The sequence below is a fragment of the Mastomys coucha genome, unplaced genomic scaffold (assembly GCF_008632895.1).
Source record: "Mastomys coucha isolate ucsf_1 unplaced genomic scaffold, UCSF_Mcou_1 pScaffold5, whole genome shotgun sequence".
NCBI classification, from domain to species: domain Eukaryota; kingdom Metazoa; phylum Chordata; class Mammalia; order Rodentia; family Muridae; genus Mastomys; species Mastomys coucha.
In genome coordinates, this window is record NW_022196911.1 from 111542460 (window position 1) to 111561580 (window position 19121).

Consider the following 19121-nt stretch of genomic DNA (forward strand, 5'->3'; position numbering starts at 1 on the left):
TTTACCCCGAGACTGGCTCTTCTAAATACGCCTTCACAACGTGGAAACCAGAGCGGAGCCCGTGGGGCCTCTGGGCTCAGTACCTGGAACCGGGCCCCAGCTACGGGCCCGGCCCCGCCCGATCGGCCCAACTCGGCACTTGGTAACAAACACTTCCACTTCCTGGGCTCTCTTTTCTTCTCCCGCTGCGGGGTGCCGCGCCGAGCGCAGGCCCCGCCCCACTGTCCTGATTGGTTAGATTTGTTCACCCTGGCGCAAGAGCCCGGGTTCGTGATTTCTGATTGGTACATTGTGGTCCACACCCACCGAACGGCCCCGCCCCCGGGTTTAGGAGCTGGGGCGGGCTCTGGAACGCTCAGACGCCGCGCAGGGCGGGGATTGGCCGGCTCCCTTCCTGTGCGTTCGCAACCGCGGTTCCCGGGACACCTGTTCCCTGTGCCCCGTGCGGTGCTCCGCTCCCAACTCGAGCTCTGCGGCTCGGGGAGAAAGGTCGTGAGTCCCCGGCCTCCGACGGGACCCGCACTGAGCCTTCCCAGAGCAAGATGAGCGCGGACTCAGCGGCCGGGGAGCCTCTGCCCCGGCTCTGCTGCCTGGAGAAGGGTCCGAACGGCTACGGCTTCCACCTGCACGGCGAGAAGGGCAAGGTGGGCCAGTTTATCCGGCTGGTAGAACCTGGCTCGCCGGCCGAGAAGTCGGGGTTGCTGGCCGGGGACCGATTGGTGGAGGTGAACGGCGAGAATGTGGAGAAGGAGACGCATCAGCAGGTGGTGAGCCGCATCCGCGCGGCGCTGAACGCCGTGCGCCTGCTGGTGGTCGACCCTGAGGCCGACGAGCATCTCAAGAAGCTGGGCGTCCCGATCCGGGAAGAGCTGCTGCGTGCTCAGGAGAAGTCCGACCAAGCCGCGCCGCCAGCGACCGCCGACACTCAGGAGACTAGGGACCAGAATGAGGCCGAAAAGAGCCACTTGGAGCGGGTAAGTGCGGGTTGGGCTGGGTGTGGGACTAGGATTCCGGAGAGACTCGGGCTCCTCAGACGTCCAAGCACTTTCTGAAACTCGAGCAGCGAAAAGGAAACGGCTTTCACTCTCTGACCCGGAGCCTTCGCAGTTTCTAAGGCAAGCTTCGAAGTGCGACCCGCCATCCCACTACCCTGTCCGGGCTGGCTACGGAGCGGAGTGCCTTTGCCGCCTGCATCTCCTGTCTCCTTGAACTTTGGGGAGGCGGCGCAAAGAAACCCAGTCCCCTTCTCCGTCCCCATTCCTTGGATTCCGCCCCACAGCCCGGACTCATTCCTGGGTTATCCTTGCCTGCAGCTACGCTAAGAGCTCTTCCTCCTGCCCCCCCCCCGCCCCTTTCTACTGTCCTCTCTTCAGTCCCTGTGGCTGATAGTCCAAAGCGGCTTTAAAGGCTGAGTAACAAAAGGGTCCCTGGGAGGGCCCCTTCAGCCCTACCCGCATCTCCTGGGTCCTCTAGTTTGTGCATCATTAACTCACACCGGTTGGACTTCATCCTTCTCAAGACTAAAGTGACTTCTAAGAAAGAGAGGAAGTCCCAACGTCTCAGAGCGAGGGGTGGGGGTGGGGTGCCGGGAGGAGGCGCAGAAGCGTCTTGGGGGTGGTGGCTCTGCCACCCTGGAGGATTTATGGTCCTCTGGAATGTGAGGAGTAAGCGCTCGCTCGCTAGTATCTGGGAGTCTGGTGGGAGGGCCTTAGAAGAGGAGGAAAAGGAGAAAGATGGCTGGGGGATGGGGGGGAGGGGGAGCAGGAATAAGGCCAGGCAGCGTCCTGCAGAGCAACCCTCCGCAGGTGGTCTCGCCCTGGTATCATCTCTGCTCCCTCCAGTGATAGCAAGCCGGCTGGTTGGGTTTTGCCAGTGTTTGGTATTTCCCCCAAACAACCCCAGTTTGGATCAGCTGCTGGAGGGGCAGTTGGCAAAACAGGAGCTGTTGTGCTGAACCTCCCGGTCCCTAGAGAGCAAGGAGGGAGGGAGGGAGGCCAGGTTCAGGGCGCCGACTATGGGAGCAGGGTCCCTTCAGTATGCACAGGCTCTCTACCTGATCGATACCGCCGCCACACGTAGTTCAGCGGTATCCATGGAGCCAGGGAGATACTCCCTCAACTGGGAAAGGCACTGTTCCGCCATAAGGTTGAAGGCGGAGCCTGAGAGTACCAACTGGTTAGATGGAAGTGAGGTCACCAGAAGCCCGGTTCTGCCAGAGTTCGGCGCTGGGAATGCCAGGGCCACCAAGTTCTCACTTCCTGCCAGTGCCAAATTGGCATTGGTAAGCAGTAGTAGAGCCCTTGGCAGCGAGTCGGAACAGGTGACCTCTGCTCTTAGGCACAAACCCAATTTGAACTTTGTGCCCAGTTCATTGATTCACCAGTCCCCGTCCCCCCCCCACCAGAGTGTCCCACCCCCACTCCCTCCCTCCCACCCCTTGCCCCCCGCCTCCCATTCGTCCCTTTGGACTTTAGCACCGGACCAGATAGCCAGAAGCCTCCCCTCTGACACACGCCAAGTTGCAGTCTCTCTGGTTGTACTGTTGGGTGCCGGAGGGTGGTGGCGAGGCTGTTATGGACAATCCGTATCAGACTGTTTTGTATCTAAAAAGGCAGTGGGCTGGGGCTGCCTGCTTGGCGATCTGTCTTCCTGAGAGAACATAGAATCAGGGTCTCTAGGTGGTAGTTGGGACCCCAAAATTTGTGTAGATTCCTCTCTCAGGCCTGGAGACTCTAAAACCATCATGGGGCATGCTAGTCATTATCTGAATTGGATTTTCCCCCTCTAAAACAGGGGCAGTGGCAGCATGGCCTGTCTTCTCCGTAGTTATAGGAGCAGTGGGGAGCACTTGTGCCCCGCTAGTTCACTGTTGCCCAGCCCATGAAAAGCCCAGTCCCTTCAGCTTTGTTCTAAGTGTCTCTCTCTAGTATAGAGTTTCCATATCCCTGATGTGGGGAGCTTGCCGGCAATGTTTTCCCACACCAATCCAATACTGCAAACTACACCCACGAACAGCAAGGCGTCCCTTTCCTCTAACATAAAGCACCCAACTGAGATTTGGCCATTTTAGCCTGGATTTGTGTGCAGAGTGGGAACTGCCCTGTTAATCTCAAAGGTGCTGTGAGCAGAAGGAGACTGTTGTAGAGACTGACTGGTCCCGGTGGGCCAGGAGGAAGCAGGGCTGGTGATGACAGGTGCCTGGACCACTGACCATCCCCAGGAGCCCAGGAGGCACACAGAGGTTTCTTCTCTGAGGCAGGGTTTCATTGTGGCCCTCTGGCTGCTTTGTACACCAGGTTGAGTTCAACTCCCAGAAGTTCTCTTGCCTTTGCATCCCAAATGCTGGGGTCACGGGCTTGCTCTGCCTCCCTGAGCCTCCACCTTGTTCCTAAAAACAATGTCGCTCACTAAGACCTGGGACTTTTAGATTTGTAGGGGTGGCTGGTTTGTTTTGAGACAGGAGCTCACTGTGCCACCTTGGGCTGGTTTGAAACTATGTAGACCAAACTGGCCTTGAACTCACAGAAAAGCCTCCTGCCTCTACCTCCTGAGTGCTGGAATTAAAGGTGCACCAGGCTGGAATTTACAAATCTGCCTAAACTGGTTGGGCAGTAAGCCCTAGAGGTTCTCCTGTCTCCGCCTTCCTGGGGCTAGGATTATAAAGCTAAAACTCCTCTGTTGGATGTTTGGTTTTTTTTTTTTTTTTTTTTTTTTTTTTTTTTTTTTTTTTTTTTTTTTTTTGGTTGGTTGGTTGGTTGGTTTTTTGTTTTGTCCTGGTGGCAGGAGGTGGTCTGGGGATTGAACTCTGATCCTCACGCTTGCAAGCAAGAGCTTTATCACTTATGCTATCTTGCCAGCCCTTCACCTGCCTTCTTATTGTCTTTCGATGTTCATTGCCAGACATGGGACAAGGCCTAAATCCTTGAGCTTTGGCCCAAAGTAGGGCCTAGGCAGACCTCCTGAGCCAGCTCAGCTGTACTAGACGGACTGCCTGGAGCCCAGTTTCTTCATCTCCCTAAGCCTCTATTTCCTATTGTGTAAATTGGGGTTGATGGTGGTGACCTCATGAGATTATTAGGATTACATAAGCATGTGTGTGTAAGTCACTCAATACCTGGCACTAAGTAAGTGCTCAGTAAATGTTGGTTGTTGGCATTTGAAGTAATAAATAGTTCGCAGTGATGATTTCTCCCTACCTCGGCCGGTACAGCTGGCGAAGCCCAGCCCTCAGAGGTGATCAAAGATCATTGTTGTTTAATGTTTATGTGATGAGCTGGGTGTGGTGGCTCAGGCCTATAAACCCAGAGCATGGGAGGTGCATGGGAGGTAAAGGCAGGAGGATTGCCAGTTCAAGGCCAGCCTGGGCTACTGGATGGGATTCTGCATGAGTACTTAGTAAACAACAAAAATAGTTCTATATAGTACCACAGTCCTCCACAGATTTGCTGTCCACCCTCTTATTCCCAGCCCCAGCAAAGATCCGAATCCCCCCAGGCGAGCTACGGATCCCTGAGGCTCTGTACACACTGTGCTGTTGGCCGGGACTCTCAGCTTCCCCGGGGCACAGCCTTGGGTTATTCCAGCCGCTGTTACCAGCACTGCTCTGTACTTACTGTAGGGAGGTGTTCAATAAATGTTATTTGAATTAATGAGTGAATACATAGTAGCTATAAGGGACCTTTATCCCAGCACACCTGGGCTTGTTTAAGCAACCAGTCCACCCAGAGATGGAATTCCAGATAAAATCAACCTACTCCTTGCTGACTAGCACCTTCCCTTTTGACAGGGAGGCCAAAAGTCGAGGCTTTGGGGTCAGACAGAGTAGCCTGGAGAGTGTCCACTCTGTCGCTCCCTGGCTCTGAAATGCAGGAAGTCCCTCAGGCCCTGCAAACCCTAGCTCCCATCCATCGAGCTAGAGTACCAGTCTCCAGCCTGCGAGGGCTCTTAGGGAAACCCATAGGTGACAGGCGCGAGTGTGAGACCACCCAGGTTCATCAGGTTCCTCCCAGCTTTGAGGCAAGGGTCTAGGGGCAGAGATGGTGTAGCTACGCCAGGAAGTGCAGTGGGTGGGTGGGCAGGGAGAGCTGACAGGTTTACTTTGGCTAAGATGGAGCTTCAGAAGGGCAGACTTTGGAAGGAAGCTGCTGGGTATTTGGATTTGAAACAGACAGGTCGCCGGGCAGTGGTGGCACATGCCTTTAAGCCCAGCACTTGGGAGGCAGAGGCAGGTGGATTTCTGAGTTCGAGGCCAGCCTGGTCTACAGAGTGAGTTCCAGGACAGCCAAGGCTACACAGAGAAACCCTGTCTCAAAAAACCAAGGGGACAGCGGAGAAAAATACAGGTCAAGTCCCAGTGTGGTGGTGCACACTTTTAATCCTGGCACTCAGGGGAGCGGAGACAGATAGGTCTCTTTGAGTTTGAGGCCAGCCAGTGCTACACAGTGAGCGAGACCTTGCCTCACAAAAAGAAAAAGAAATGGACATGCTGTGCCATATTGGGGTTCATTTTCTCTTTGGGGTAAATGGCAGGGCCCTTGCTTCTTAGTTTGTCTCAGGCCAGTTTGTCTGGAATGATTGGTTTGGGGACAGAAAGGGGCTTTTTCTGGAAACCTCAGACTGATGGGGAAGGAACCCTTGGAGCCTCTGGGAAAGTGGGGGAATGCCAAGACCTTAGAAGGCCAAGGCGCAGTCTGCTGGAGCCGAGGCCTCTTCGCTGAGGAAGATGGACTATAGTGGCTGATTCTAAGACAGAGCGGACCCGTTTGGAAAGATGGTTCTCCTCCAGCAAGCAAGGTGTCTTGGCTCCCCAGTCATGACTCCATTGTGTGCATACCTCTCTTTGGCCACACAGTCAGGTCGTGCTTCAGAACCTGGCTCTTCAGATAAATCTGGACCACGTCAGGACCATCCCAGAGGCGAAACCTCACACAGGCTTCTTTGTGCACAGTGATAATCACATAAGGCTACAGGCTCACACCCCAGCAACACCGACATACAAAATGGGTGATTCAGGCTGCTTGACGCAGCTTCCTGCAGGAGTTGAGGTAAGAAGTTCTTGTCAGAGCCTGAGCTTTTAGGCAGTCTGTCCTTCAGAAAAGTATGGATCCCTCCTAGTAGTTCAATCCAGAAGGGGTAGTTCCTATCTTTTCACAGGTGGGGTCCACCCCTCCCAACCCTACCTTCCCTTGCTTCCCTCCACCCCCATCCGACAGCACGGAGATTCCAGGAAGCCGGCCTTAAAAGTTGCCTGAGCCTTTCCTTCCAGGTAGAACAGCCTATTCTTTTTCATATCTCCAGCCGTGACAAAGTCTTGGTCCTTGTGTCCTAAGCAAGGACACTGTAGATCCCCTGAGGTCACATGGCTTCGAAAGGCAGCATGGTAAAGCGTGAAGAACATTGGCCAGATTCAAAGCTCACTCGCATCACAGACACAAGTGGCCTCTCTGGGTGTACGTGTCAGGTCACGGGCCCAAGACCCATAGCAGCTTCACAGAATAGAGCATGGTTCAAGCCGTCCAGTAAATGACTTTTCGGCCACTGGCCACATGAGGTGTCCAAGCGGAAGTACTCTGGACATGGGAACTGGTTCGGGTTGATACCCTCCCCTATCATTCTTAGAACTAGAAGTGTTCAGAATTTTGGATGTTTGCCAACTTTGGAAAATTTACCCAAACCTGAGCTATAGAGGCAAAACCCAAGTCTATACCCAAAATTCACCTGTGTCTTAGACGCCTGGTGGTCATCACATTTTGTTTAGGAACCAAAGCTTCCTAGTATGGAATTTTCCATTTGTGATATCATGCCAAACATTTCAGATTTGGGGGCTAGGAACATAGTTCTGTCGATAGAGTGCCTGCCTAGCAGGCTTGATGCCCTTTGTTCTAGCCATAGTGCCACATCGAACTGGGCATGGTGGTGCTCGCCTGTAATCCCTGGGCTTCTTGGAAGAATAGGCAATAGGCGGAAGGTCATCCTTTAATCTGTAAGGAGTCTGTGGCCAGGCCAACCTGGGTGACAGGAGACCCTGCCTGGGAAAAAAACCAGATTTTTGGATCACGTTATACTTTAGACTTTTAGATTAGGAACACTCAGCCTGCAAAAATAAAGAGGTAAAGTATCCAGGCAGTGGAGGCAAACGTCCTTAACTCCAGCACTCAGGAGGCAGAGGCAGGCAGGTGGATCTCTGAGTTCGAGGCCAGCCTGGTCTACAAAGCTAGTTCCAGGACAGCAAGGGATATACCGAGAAACCTTGTCTAGGGTGGGGATAGAGAGAGAGAGAAACTTTTGGGGGTGGGTTGGGTTTATTTGGTTTGGTTTTGTTTTGCTTTTTGAGACAGGGTTTCTCTGGTGTGTAGCCCTGGCTGTCTCTTGGAACTTATTTTGTAAACCAGGCTGGCCTCGAACTCAGACCAGGCCTACCTCTCCTTTCCAAGCGCTGGGATAAAGGTGTGCACCCCCACACTATTTCAGATTTTTAAGCAAATCCATATATTGAAATGGTAATAATTTTAATTACATTGTGACTATCTTTTGTGAGGAGGGGTGGAACTCACTGTGTAGACCAGGCTGGCCCCCTGCTCACTGAGGTCTGCCTGCCATTGCCAACATGCCACCATGCCTGATTTTTTTGAAATTCTGTACTCTGGTGATTCTCCAGCTCTGGGTTTAAATCCTGGCATCTCCTCTTATCAACTGTGTGTCTATCGTCAAACAATTCACTCTTTAAACCCAGCTTTCTCCTCTGTGAAATGTGGGCATATCTCCCCTTATAGAATTACAGTTGGGGTTCATATGAGAAAAAAATACCTATGGCCCCCAGCATAGTGCCTAGTACATGCTAAACATTCAGTCAGCGGTGACTGCCATTTGTTTCCTCACTGGAGAGCCCCAGCTTCACAATGAGCTCCTTGAATGTCCTTGCTTAGTCTCTTGGGACAGCCCATAAATCGGCAACTTCTGGGAGAAGGCTTGGGGGTTGGTAATGACGGGACTCCCTGCAGGGCCAGCAGGAAGGCAGGCACCTGGCGGCTGGCCTTGGATGGAGTCCAGCTAGGCAGTAGCCCAGGTACCAGTCTCCTCTGTCTCAGGCCTCCCCCAGCCTGGGAGAGAACTGAGCAGAACTCTACTTCACCTTAAGTCTCTCTGGCTTGCACTGAGGGACTAACTAGTCAGAGTGAGGACCTGGCTGGGGGGGTGGGGGTGGGGCCTTTGTCCCAAGACTATCAGTGTCTGAAGCAGCGCCCACTTTAGCTCTCCTGGTTCCTCCTTCTACCTGCCTCCTACGAGGACCAACCGACACTCGCGCACACATACATATACATATACATATACATATACATACATATACATATACATATACATACATATACACATACACACACTAGCGACTGGGACCAGACGTGTTCTGATCCCAAGAAGCCGCAAGATCAAGGACAAGGGGTAGCAGCACCCTTCTTTGCAAACATTACTTGGCCTGTGGAGATGAAAGAGAAAGGGTCCTACAAGGAACACAAGATGTCACCACCTGAAGTAAGCAGGTGACACTTTTAGCCTACAGTAGCTGAAGTGTTCCAAGCCCCTGGCCATTCCCCAGCCTGCCTGCTGGAAGGATAGCATCCCAGGCATTACCTGGCAAGCCTAGGCAGAATCAAGCCTGAGTCCACAGGGGGAAAACAAAACACTGTCACCCACAACTAAGCAGAAATGTCCCCATCCCCTTCCCTTCAGGGTCCCTCCTCCCTGCCTCCCTCTCTCCCTCACCTCTGTCTGGGACTCCTTTCCCGTGTGGACCAGCCTTTCATAAAGAAGGGCTGGGCTGGGGAAGGACAGCCTTAGAGAGTGTCCCCTGGCTGCCCTGGTGGTCTCCTACTCTCGGTGGCCATCCCCTACTGGGGCTTGGTGCTGGCTGGCCTTTAGGAAGTGGTAGAAAATGTCCGGGTTGTTTCTCCTGAGCCCATCCCCACGGCATCAGCCAGGGAGGGGGCTGGGCCCAAAGGGGTTTTGGTCACCCTAGTAGTACAACCCAGTAGCCCTCCCTCAATGGGGAGCAGGGAGCGCAGCCTTGGGCCCCCGCTCCCCAGAGACAGCACTGGGACTTGGGTATCGGCTTTCCCCAGCCTTGCAGGTGGCTGCGGTGGATGGTGACTATTGAATTCCGTGCCCCCATCCTCTCTCTCTCCCTAGCCCGCACAGCGTGGGTGGAGAGGTGGCCTGGCTACTCCGGGTGGGGTTAAGACCCTGGGTCAGAGGGTCAAGGAGCGGCCTGAGAACTGAAGAACGGAGAAGGCTCTTGAGGAGGCTTTGGAGGCAGTGTTCCAGGTCCTTTCTGGCAAACTGAAAGAGAGGTCCAGTCGGTCCAGCCTGGACCATTCCAGTCCATTGACACCACCCTCTGCCACCATTGCCTGGGGCTCTTGCCTCCCTGTCTCCAGTCTCTCCTGAGCCAGTCCTAATTTTTACTTCCAGCTTGGAAGTTCATGTGAAGGATTACACAGCCTCTGGCCTCATGTTCCAACGAAGGTGTCCTCCCACCCCCATGTCCCACGCTATGGATCCCTTGAGTTGGCACGAGTACAGGGCGCACACACCAAGCCCAGGACAGCGTGGAGTTTTCCCCGTTTATCCCTTTTCCCAGAGGCAGAACCCAGGCTCGGATACCTTGCCCTTCCCCCAATTCCACTTGGCTGTAGGCCTGGGAACTAGGGGCCTTGTCCCTAGGGGACTCCTCCAAGCCCCGCCCACGCTGGGATGGGCTGACTCAGCAGCTACGGTGAGTGACAGCTCCTGGGGACAGGAAGAGGACAAGCTAGTTTCTCTGAAAGTTTAAAACACTCCCCCTCCCTGCTTGTAGAGGAAGAGGCTCTCTAGAGCAAGCGGTTCTCAGCCTTCCTAACCCTTCAGCCCAGCTCCTCAGGCTGTGCTGACCCCCAACCAGAACATTTTTCTTGCTGCTTCCCAACTGTGATGTTACTACTGTTATGAGTCATGGATGTGATACGCAGATGTGCTGGGTGTGTCACGTGACCCCGTGTGAAAGGGTTGTTCAACTCTCCCAAAGAGGAGAGGAGGTCGAGGCCCACAGGTTAAGAGCTACTCTAGAGAATTCTGAAAGGGGGCCGTTAGTTCTGAAGGTCTGTGAGTGCTGCATGGAGTGGGGCTTGCTGGGGAATACCAGCCACCCTACCCTGCCACCCACGGACCCAGAATCAACCAGAGCCACCCAGAGGGAATTAAGTAGAAAATGTCTTATCCCCTGAGGCAGGATCCTCCCAGTCTTCCTGGCCCTCCTGTTGCCAAAAGGATGCCAAGTGGACCTTTGAATTCTGATGGTAGGCGTCACCAGAAAAAGGGATACTGAGCTAACAGTTGCTGAGACACACTGGGGAAAACCCAAAGCGCACGCTTGAAGCAGGAAGGTGGTCATAACAAGGTGACATAGCCAGCCCTGCCGACTCCGGAGTCACCTCCCCTGAACCCTCAACCTGGGTCTAGCCACAGTGCCAGCCCAGGCATGCTCACAGCCCCGTCACCCAGGCCTGGCTTTATCCTTCCACTCTGGCTGGGGTTTTGACTGAAAGAGGTGTGGAGCTCCCGGAAGGAAGCCTGTGGTTTCATTAGCTCCCAGTCACCTGGTCAGTGTGAAGAGAGACTCCACTGTCTGTCTGTCTATCACTAGGCTTCCCTCCAAATGGGCTGCCTGGTCCTGGACGGACCAATGTGGGGGGAGTACGGCAGGCAGATCCCCAATGAGGCTGGGTTTCCACAGAGCTAAGCAGCTTCAGCCAGGCTGCTGGGGGAAGTCTGGGGTAAGGGAACCCTAGGGAGGGTGGGGAGGAACCTGAGGCAAACCGAGATTCCACAGACTGAGGGCCACAGGAGGTGTGTGGCTGAGGCAGAAAGTTGAGCCTGTCCTGGTGGCAACAACTGGTCAGACCTGTTCGGCTCACCTCGGCAGCGTGGGGGAGGGCCCGGTGGCAGCTCTGCACAGGGGATTAGCTGGAAGGAACTGAATCCTCACTCAGAACTCGGTGGTGCTGGGAGGGCGGCAGGAGGGGCTAGGTCCCAGCAGGGTGAGGAGGGCCTCCTGGCTGCCCTCTCTTTGCTGCTGATTTGGTCGTCTTGACTGTTTGAGATGAAGCAGTAAGTAGCCACTGGGAAAATCCCAAGTATCGACCTCTCTGACTCCACAAACCCCACCGACACCCTGAAACAGGTTCACAGCGCCTGCCCAAGCATTCTTTTCCACCTTTAAAATATACTCCGTGTGTGTGTGTGTGTGTGTGTGTGTGTGTGTGTGTGTGTGTGTGTAGGTTGCAGGGGGACTGGCATGGTCAGAGGACAACCTGTGGGAGTCACTTCTCTCTTGCCACGTGGGCTCTGGAGATCAAACGTACAGCTGGGCTTGTCAGCAAGCACCTTAACTGGATGAGCAGTCTCTCTGGCCCCCACCCACCAAGAGTGAAGGGATGGGATCATAGCTGTTAAGGGGGAGCACAGTAGGCCCTCCCTTCACTCTTCTGTACCCCCACCTAAGGATTTGGGTTTCCGAGCTACCTGACACACTACCCTCCCCCAGCCAGCATCTCAGGGTTACCTGACTGTTCCTCGGGAGCAGGAACAATGGTAAAGTGTTGGTATGCAGAGGGACTTAGTAAGAACAATGGCCGCATCCAGTGTTGCTTTCTACTGTGTCCCTATGTCAGTGCCTCCGAGGCAGTCACCAGCCAGGGTAGGCAGGTGGCTCTAAGCACCTTCTATAAAGAAAGACCCTGAGGCTCAGAAACGGAAATGATTCGCCACAAGCTAGTCTGGGAGCCTCTTTGCCCTATAGGACAGGTGACCCAGGGTTAGCCAGCCAGCCAGTGTCCAACAGGCTGCCCGGGCTCAGAGTTAGGGTCAAAGTAGTGCTTTGGCTCCAGCTTCTGCAGGCTCGCACCCATATTCTGTCCATCTGTCAATCAATGTGAGCATCAGGAGTCCATCTGTCAATCAGTGTGAGCATCAGGAGTCCATCTGTCAATCAGTGTGAGCATCAGGAGTCCATCTGTCAATCAGTGTGCAGTATGAGCATCGTCAAGGCTCTGGCTTCAGAGCTGAGCCGCCTGAAGAGAATGAAAAATGTTGAAAATTGTTCCCAGCTGAGTGCACAAAAGACAGCTGTTTGTGTCCTTGGGAAGCTGGTGAGATGCACATAGTGTCTCACAACCTGACACCTCATGGTGAAAGGGGTCCAAGTTGTCCTTGGACCCCCCCAAGTGTTGTGGATTGTGCTGTATGCATGCTCTTTCCCATACTAAGTAGTTTTACATTAAAAATGATTGGCCCTGCCCTGCTTTTCATGGCCTCTGGCATCCCACCTCCCGTCCCACCTCCCCCACCCCTGTTCTGTTGCTCCCTATGTCCTGGGCTGAATGTAGAGCTCCTAAGGATTGCCATTTCCACTCTGGGCCCCTTCCTTCACCCTGACACAGGGTTTCAGGTTATCAGTCTCACATTGGGCTAGGCCAGCTGGTTCACCAGGGTCAAGAAGGGAGGAGCCCACGAGAGAAGAAGAAAGGCTTTACTGTAAACAAGCTGCCCGGCTTTCAGTAAACAGCTATCCTTGCCTTCACAGCAGAGAACAGATACACGGGCCAGGTGCCCACTCACGAGCCCCGAGTATCCAGCCAGGCCTAGGAGGGCCAGATGAGCCTCGGGCGGGGCAGGACTCCACCCAAGTAAGACTAAAACACATAATAGAATGACAGAGGGAAACTAGCCTCCCGCCGTGATGGCAGCTGGTCCAGAGCCACTGAGTCCGCTTCAGTTCTAAGTGTCCATTCACATCTTCTGGACCCTGGGTCAGATTCTCTTGTATTGCTCTAGAGTCTCCAGTCACCATTGGATCATTCCAAATCCTTCTAGGCAGGAAGGTAGAGTTGGGCAGTAGAGGGGCAGAGAAGACAGGGTTGGGACAATGTGGAATGACATCGGTACTTCCTACGTCCCCTACAGCGCGAGCTCCGGCCCCGGCTCTGCACCATGAAGAAAGGCCCCAATGGCTATGGCTTCAACCTGCACAGCGACAAGTCTAAGCCGGGCCAGTTCATCCGAGCAGTGGACCCAGACTCACCAGCAGAGGCATCTGGACTCCGGGCCCAGGACCGCATTGTGGAGGTGATGCCCTGTACAGTGTCCTCCAGACTCTTCCTTCCTAATCTCTGGTGCTTTGGGGGCAGCCTTACACCATAGATGGTGTTGTTAGCCCATGGGAAATGGCCCGCGCAGAGATGCTGGATGGTCGACAGCTACCGGGGTACATAGGAAGGGGAGGGAAGGATGGAGGCAGCAAGTGGTGGGCGCACGGACAGGCTGGCTGGCTTCTTTTCCCTTCTCGGGTTCTGGTTTAGCAAGTATACACTTGACGTTCATGATTTACCTGCCAAAATCCAGAGAGATGCCACGGGCCACCCTCACAGCCTTCTCTCCTGCGCTCAGCTTTGAGACACCCTGTTCTTCGGCTGTGCTCATGAGAGGAAATGTGAACTAAAGGCTTGGGCTGCTCCCAGAATCACAGTCTGAGAACCTTAGAGCCACAGATCAGCCTTCCAAGACTTCTCACTTTACACGTGAGAAAAACCAAGGCCCGAGCGGGAGGTCGGAGGAGAGCCCAGCCCAGGCTCCCAGGCTCCCAGGCCTCTCCTCGATCACAGCTGTGTTTGTGTAGTCTCCTCTGGGTATTTTCTTTGGCTCTTCCCATTTGTCCTGCTTCCCAGCTGACTGTCAGAGAACCACTGGGAGGCCCGTGAGGGAAGGCGGTGTTCTCAGGTGGGCCTTCCTCCCACCTACCCTCCCCAGCACCCCATCTCTGCCTTGCCTCGCAGGTCAACGGAGTCTGCATGGAAGGCAAACAGCATGGGGACGTGGTGTCTGCCATCAAGGCTGGAGGTGATGAGGCCAAGCTGCTGGTGGTAGACAAGGAAACAGATGAGTTCTTCAAGAAGTGCAAAGTGACCCCGTCCCAGGAACACCTGGATGGTGAGTTCACAGTTGGGTGCCCCAAGCCAGGGGTGTGGCCGGTGCCTAAGGCCTGGCCAGAGGTGGGGGATAGTTTCTCGATTGTTCTTTCTCCTCCCCAACAGCCATGGGTTGGTAGACAGGGGTAGCAGCAGTGGCCCAGGAGTGTCGGGAGGTGGCAGGTGACAGCAGTTAAATGGCATGAAGGAAAAGGTGGGGTTTCTATCAGTACCAAGGCATGGCCTGAGACCCTCCCTAGTCCAGTAAAGTTCTGAAGCTATTCCTCTGAGAAGAAAGAGTTAACTACGGGGCAGCCTCCAGCCTCTGCTGGGAAGATCAGAGTCCAGTGACAGGGGCCCAGCGCTCCCCTCCCCCCCTTTCTGTCGAGTTACCTTGGAAACTCAGGCTTGCTGGCTCTAGAGAGCAGTGGGTCCCCTTCAGTCCCTGGGCCCCTGCCCTCCCCCACCCTCATCTTGCCAAGCCTGGCACCTCCTCCTGTCTAAGCCAAGCCAAAGTGAGTAGGAAGGACCTCTACACCAGGCAGGAGGGGCCGAGCACCCTTTACCTCTTAGTCCGGACTTTTTCCCTGGGAAAACGGCTTTGGAGGGAGATCTGTGCTACGCTGAAAGTGAAACCTTTCTGTACTTTGCAATGGGTGGGGCCTCCCTGAGGACCAGAATCATAGCAGTAGGTCAGGGTCCACATAACTCAGCTCCCCAAGGGGAGGGGTAGAGTGGCCAGTCCTGTCAAGGGGAAAGATTCACATGCTTCGTAACCTAAGCATACAGAAGCACCGCACCTATCCTTCCTAGTCTCTGAACGGGGGACAGTGCTTGCCTTCCCCAGCTGTGTGGGAGGTGACCCCTCTCCTGACTCCACCCAGGACACTGTCCTTGAACCCACTTGTCCCCTCATTTCCAGGTGGCAGATAGTTGGCATTGTTCTCTCTCCAAGGCAGCAGGTGCCAGCTATATAATCTGAGGTGTGTCCCCAAATCTGCTGTGACAGCAGCAACCCTTGGGATATCCGAATACCTAGGCTCAGCCCGGCCCTAGGGTATATGTGGGACAACAGAGGACAACTTTACAGGAGCCACTTCTCCCCATCTACCATCTGAGTCTTGGGGATCCAGTTCTGGTCATCGGGCTTGGTGGCAGTTATCTACCCACTGGCACGTCTCTCTGGCCATAGGGAACCTGGTTTTGACTGGCTACCCTAGAGCCCCATCCCATCTTAACTCTCTAGCAAGCTTGGCAACTTGACATTCTGGGTCAGATGTCAAGCTAGAATGAGAAAGATAGCTCAGTGGTGGGTAGCTTAGTATACAGAGAGAGGGTTGTGTGTTTGCTCCCCAGCACTGCACAACTGTCTTACTGTGTTACGGGTTCCATTTTACTCATCGCAGATTGCCAGTCAGCATTAGGTGGCACTCCTCAAGTATGATCCTTCCCGATACCCCCAAAAAAGTTTCCCATTTGCCAACTGAGATATTTTAAAAATATATTTCAGTCGAAAGTAAGGTATTGCACTGTAGTCGGGGTGAGGGGGAGTCTAGTTTTCTGAAATTGTCAGACAAGTCTTTCTGTGCGCTGGGTCATCAAAATGTCAAATGTACATGCACTGGGTTGCAGCCAAGAAAAGTTGTAGCCACTGGCCTCCGGAATGAAGTCTGGAGCCGCAGCTCCAGCCTCCCGTTCTCCTCCTGCAAAGTTTGAGTTGACTTTTGCTCTCTCCCTCATCTAGGCCCCTTGCCTGAACCCTTCAGCAATGGAGAGATACAGAAGGTAAGGGGTCCCCTACCCACGTCTCTGTAGGAACAGGGCAAGTGGTGGCATGGATGAGAGACTGGCTCAGGCTCACACATCAGGGCCCAGTTCCAATTTCTTCCCGAGTTCTGAGCCTTAGGACTGCCAGAGGACCCCAGCCCCTGTCAGGGGGCAAAGCTGCCACTTGGGAAAGCTAGCCTGGGGCCCCTCTGCAGCCCCCGCCTCCAACTCCCACCATACAGAAGAGGCCATTCTTCCCCCTAAGAACAGAACCTCAGTGTCTGCCTGCTGGTCCTGCCACTTCCAACTCCTCCTCCTTGGGCAGAGGGGAAGGGGGTGAGGCTGGGAGCCAGCCGAAGCCGTGGAAGGACCCAGGAAGAGGCTGAGTGCCAGGCTCACACCCCAGCCAAAACCTCTACCCAGGCATGGGCTGTCTCAGAATCAGACCATAGAGCCGGGAGTTGGCAGGATCTGCTTGAAGGCTTCCCCATCAGAGACCTAGTGGAGGCCACGATCAAGCCATGATCCCAGCCTTCTGCCACCCCATCCGTGGTTCTAGAACACTACCCCTTAAAGACCCTGGTTGGCTACTTTGGAGTTAAGGCATGGAGAGGGCTGCAAAGGGTTAAGGGGTCATATGTGTTCTTTGTGCCAAACAGAGAGGGTGGGCCCAGGTAGCCCTGTGCTCCAAGAAGCCCCTCCTGGGTCACCCGCCCAAGTGAGTCAGTGCTCAAGAGTGTTGGGGAGGATGAGCGGTCAGCATTTCTCCGCCCCCTGCCTAGGTGATGGATGGAACCAGGCTGCCCCAATCCTTTGAGGAATGCAGTAATGTAAATCTGGAATTTGGATGGACGGCCAAGGCCTGGGTGAAGACCCTTCTCTCCTCAGGAGTTTCCTTTCCCATCCCAACCCATATTTTTTCCTCTCTGTGCCAGGAGAACAGCCGTGAAGCCCTGGTGGAGCCAGCTTCAGAGAGCCCCAGGCCAGCCCTGGCAAGATCTGCCTCCAGCGATACCAGTGAGGAGGTAAGCTGGCCCCATGGGGGTTGGTTACGGGAAGCCATTTCCAGGCTACTCTGGTTCCTGGGACACTAGCCTGCTCTTGAGGTCATGTTCTGAGGTGGTTTGTTCTTGTGACCTGACTACCCTGGCTATTGCTCCAAGGGATCTAATCTACTTCTTTGACACCAAGGGCTGGGGATCCCTCAGGGGCGAGCATTTGACTCATTCCTCTTCTTTACAGCTAAATTCCCAAGACAGCCCCAAGAGACAAGCTTCCACAGAACCCTCATCTACCTCCTCCTCCTCTGACCCCATCTTGGACTTCAACATCTCCCTGGCTGTGGCTAAAGAGAGGGCCCACCAGAAGCGCAGTAGCAAGAGGGCCCCGCAGATGGACTGGAGCAAGAAAAATGAACTCTTCAGCAACCTCTGAGCATCCTGCCTCCTGGCTTGTGCTGGAGGGCGGGGCTGCCCACCCTACCTAGCTCCTCTTCTCTTCTCCCCAGGTCCCACCAATCAACATTCAAATCAGCATCAGCACCACTTCCTGACCAATCTGATATCTCTAGAATTCTGTCCTTCCCTCCCTCACCTTAGGGAAGGAGAATGTTTGTCCTATCTCCCTCCTCTTCTGAGGGCTTCTTCCTACCAAGGTGTCCCTCTCCAGTCTGCCTAGAGCATCTGGGACCTGCACTAAGCAAGGACCTTTGGACCAGACAAGAAGTCTTCCCTCAACTACGTGTGATGACCAAGTCCAAGGTTGACCAGGGACTGTCTACAGCAGCCATGCTCAGAATGGACAGGGTGCCCAGGGTCCTCGGAGCTATGGCTTGGCATCTTTGGTTCACTTGATTTTTTTTTTTTTTAAAAGAGTGTAGTATTGAGATTTTAAAGTTCTTGTTTCCATGATTCTTGTGATTTTCCTGGTTGTTGTACCCAGGGCATGGCAATGGCCTCATCCTTAAAATGTTATTTCTACTCCACCCTGAGAGACCTGGGCAGCATGGGGAAAGCCTGGCTGCCTGTCCTGAGCCAGGTGCCACCACTGTTAAGGAAATGCCTTCAGAAATTCACTGGTTCCTTCAAAGTGCTCGAGCCTCCGAGTCTTCCTTTGTATCTTTGCCTTCTAGCTTCATACATAGTAGGCAGCGTGGGTAATGAATTCCCAGGTTAACTGGTCCTGGAGGACCCATCTAGGGATCCGGCATCCACAAGCTTGAATGACTTCGCAGCTATTCTGGGGCCTCAGTAGGGATGGGGCATGAGATGGTAGGGATGCTTATAGGGACTCTGGGAAGAGGAGCGTGAGAGGAGAGTTCTGGGGCTTCTAAGCACTACAAGTAGAATGTTAGTGCACAGCTGGGTACGGGTGTGAGGACTTGACTCTCCCCACCCTCACCCTGTGTATTCACCCCCTATTCTCCCTCTCATCCCCAACGGTGCAGATTTCTCAGTGATCCGAGCCTGCCCCAGACACCTGTGTCTCCCAGTGGCCTGACTGGAAGAGAGATCTAGCACAGAAGAGTAGACCACTTAGCTTCAGGGCACATAGTGTGGCAAGGTGGGATAGAAGGGACTTTGCAAAGGGAAAAATATACTGCCTCTCTGCCAGGAGGCTCTTGAGGGCTCAGGCTACAGGGCCAGGAGGTCCTCGGACCAGTGTTCAAGAAAAAGGGAGTGTGGCCCAGACTACTTCCCATTCACCTATTCTACAGGAAGACCACCCAAAATCAGGTCACTTGTCTGAAGGGACAAGTAATAATCTGATTGAGACAAGGGATGATCTGGTTGAGAAGCCCCGGAGCCCCATGGGTTGGGAGAAGGGCCAGTCGCTATCTGGTCATCTTAGCATTAAGGTCTGCATTCCTTAGAAGAGCCCATCCAGAGCCTTTATCACAGCACTGTCATCGTGTGCCTGCCTGCTCTGCTGGCTCTGTCCTCCCTCATCCACCCACACTTCTAAGAGGTGGAGGCCCCCAGGCTGGTGTAACAGGCCTAAGGATTGCCATTGGGGCTTGGAGGAACCCCTCCCTACCTCACCTGCTGGGTGGAGAAGCCCTGGGAGACCTTTGACTCTAAGCTAGACCAGAACTCCTGGCTAAGGTCTGAAGTAGAGTCCAAAGGGAGCCAGTAACAAGCTCCACTTCAAATTCAGGAGCTATGGATAGCATACCATAGTTTTTCTCCCAGCAGTCTCAGGTAAGATGCCAGGACTGGGGGGGCGGAGGGCTGGAAGGGTCTTGGCTGTAACCTTATCTGGAGCCATCTCTCTCACAAATGCACTTCTAACCTGTCAGCGGCTTTGGAATTGTGTTTGGCCTTCATGACTTCTTCAGATAACAAAGGTGGGGGAGGGGAC

General features: G+C 54.1%; 1 protein-coding gene across 1 annotated transcript; it reads left to right on the forward strand.

Annotated features, from left to right (window-relative positions):
* The first annotated feature begins 345 nt into the window (after positions 1–345).
* Slc9a3r1 (SLC9A3 regulator 1) lies at positions 346–17852 on the forward strand. The gene is made up of 6 exons (XM_031351678.1): positions 346–974; positions 12994–13155; positions 13863–14016; positions 15739–15779; positions 16697–16786; positions 17004–17852. The coding sequence occupies exons 1-6, from the start codon at positions 543–545 to the stop codon at positions 17193–17195; spliced, it is 1071 nt and encodes a 356-aa protein (XP_031207538.1). The 5' UTR covers positions 346–542; the 3' UTR covers positions 17196–17852.
* Positions 17853–19121: the final 1269 nt, after the last annotated feature.

Coding starts and splice junctions, on each gene's coding strand:
- Slc9a3r1 (XM_031351678.1), top strand. CDS start 543: ATGAGCGCGGACTCAGCGGCCGGGGAGCCTCTGCCCCGGCTCTGCTGC. Junction 975..12,993: donor AAAAGAGCCACTTGGAGCGG/GTAAGTGCGGGT, acceptor CGTCCCCTACAG/CGCGAGCTCCGGCCCCGGCT. Junction 16,787..17,003: donor CCAGCGATACCAGTGAGGAG/GTAAGCTGGCCC, acceptor TCTTCTTTACAG/CTAAATTCCCAAGACAGCCC.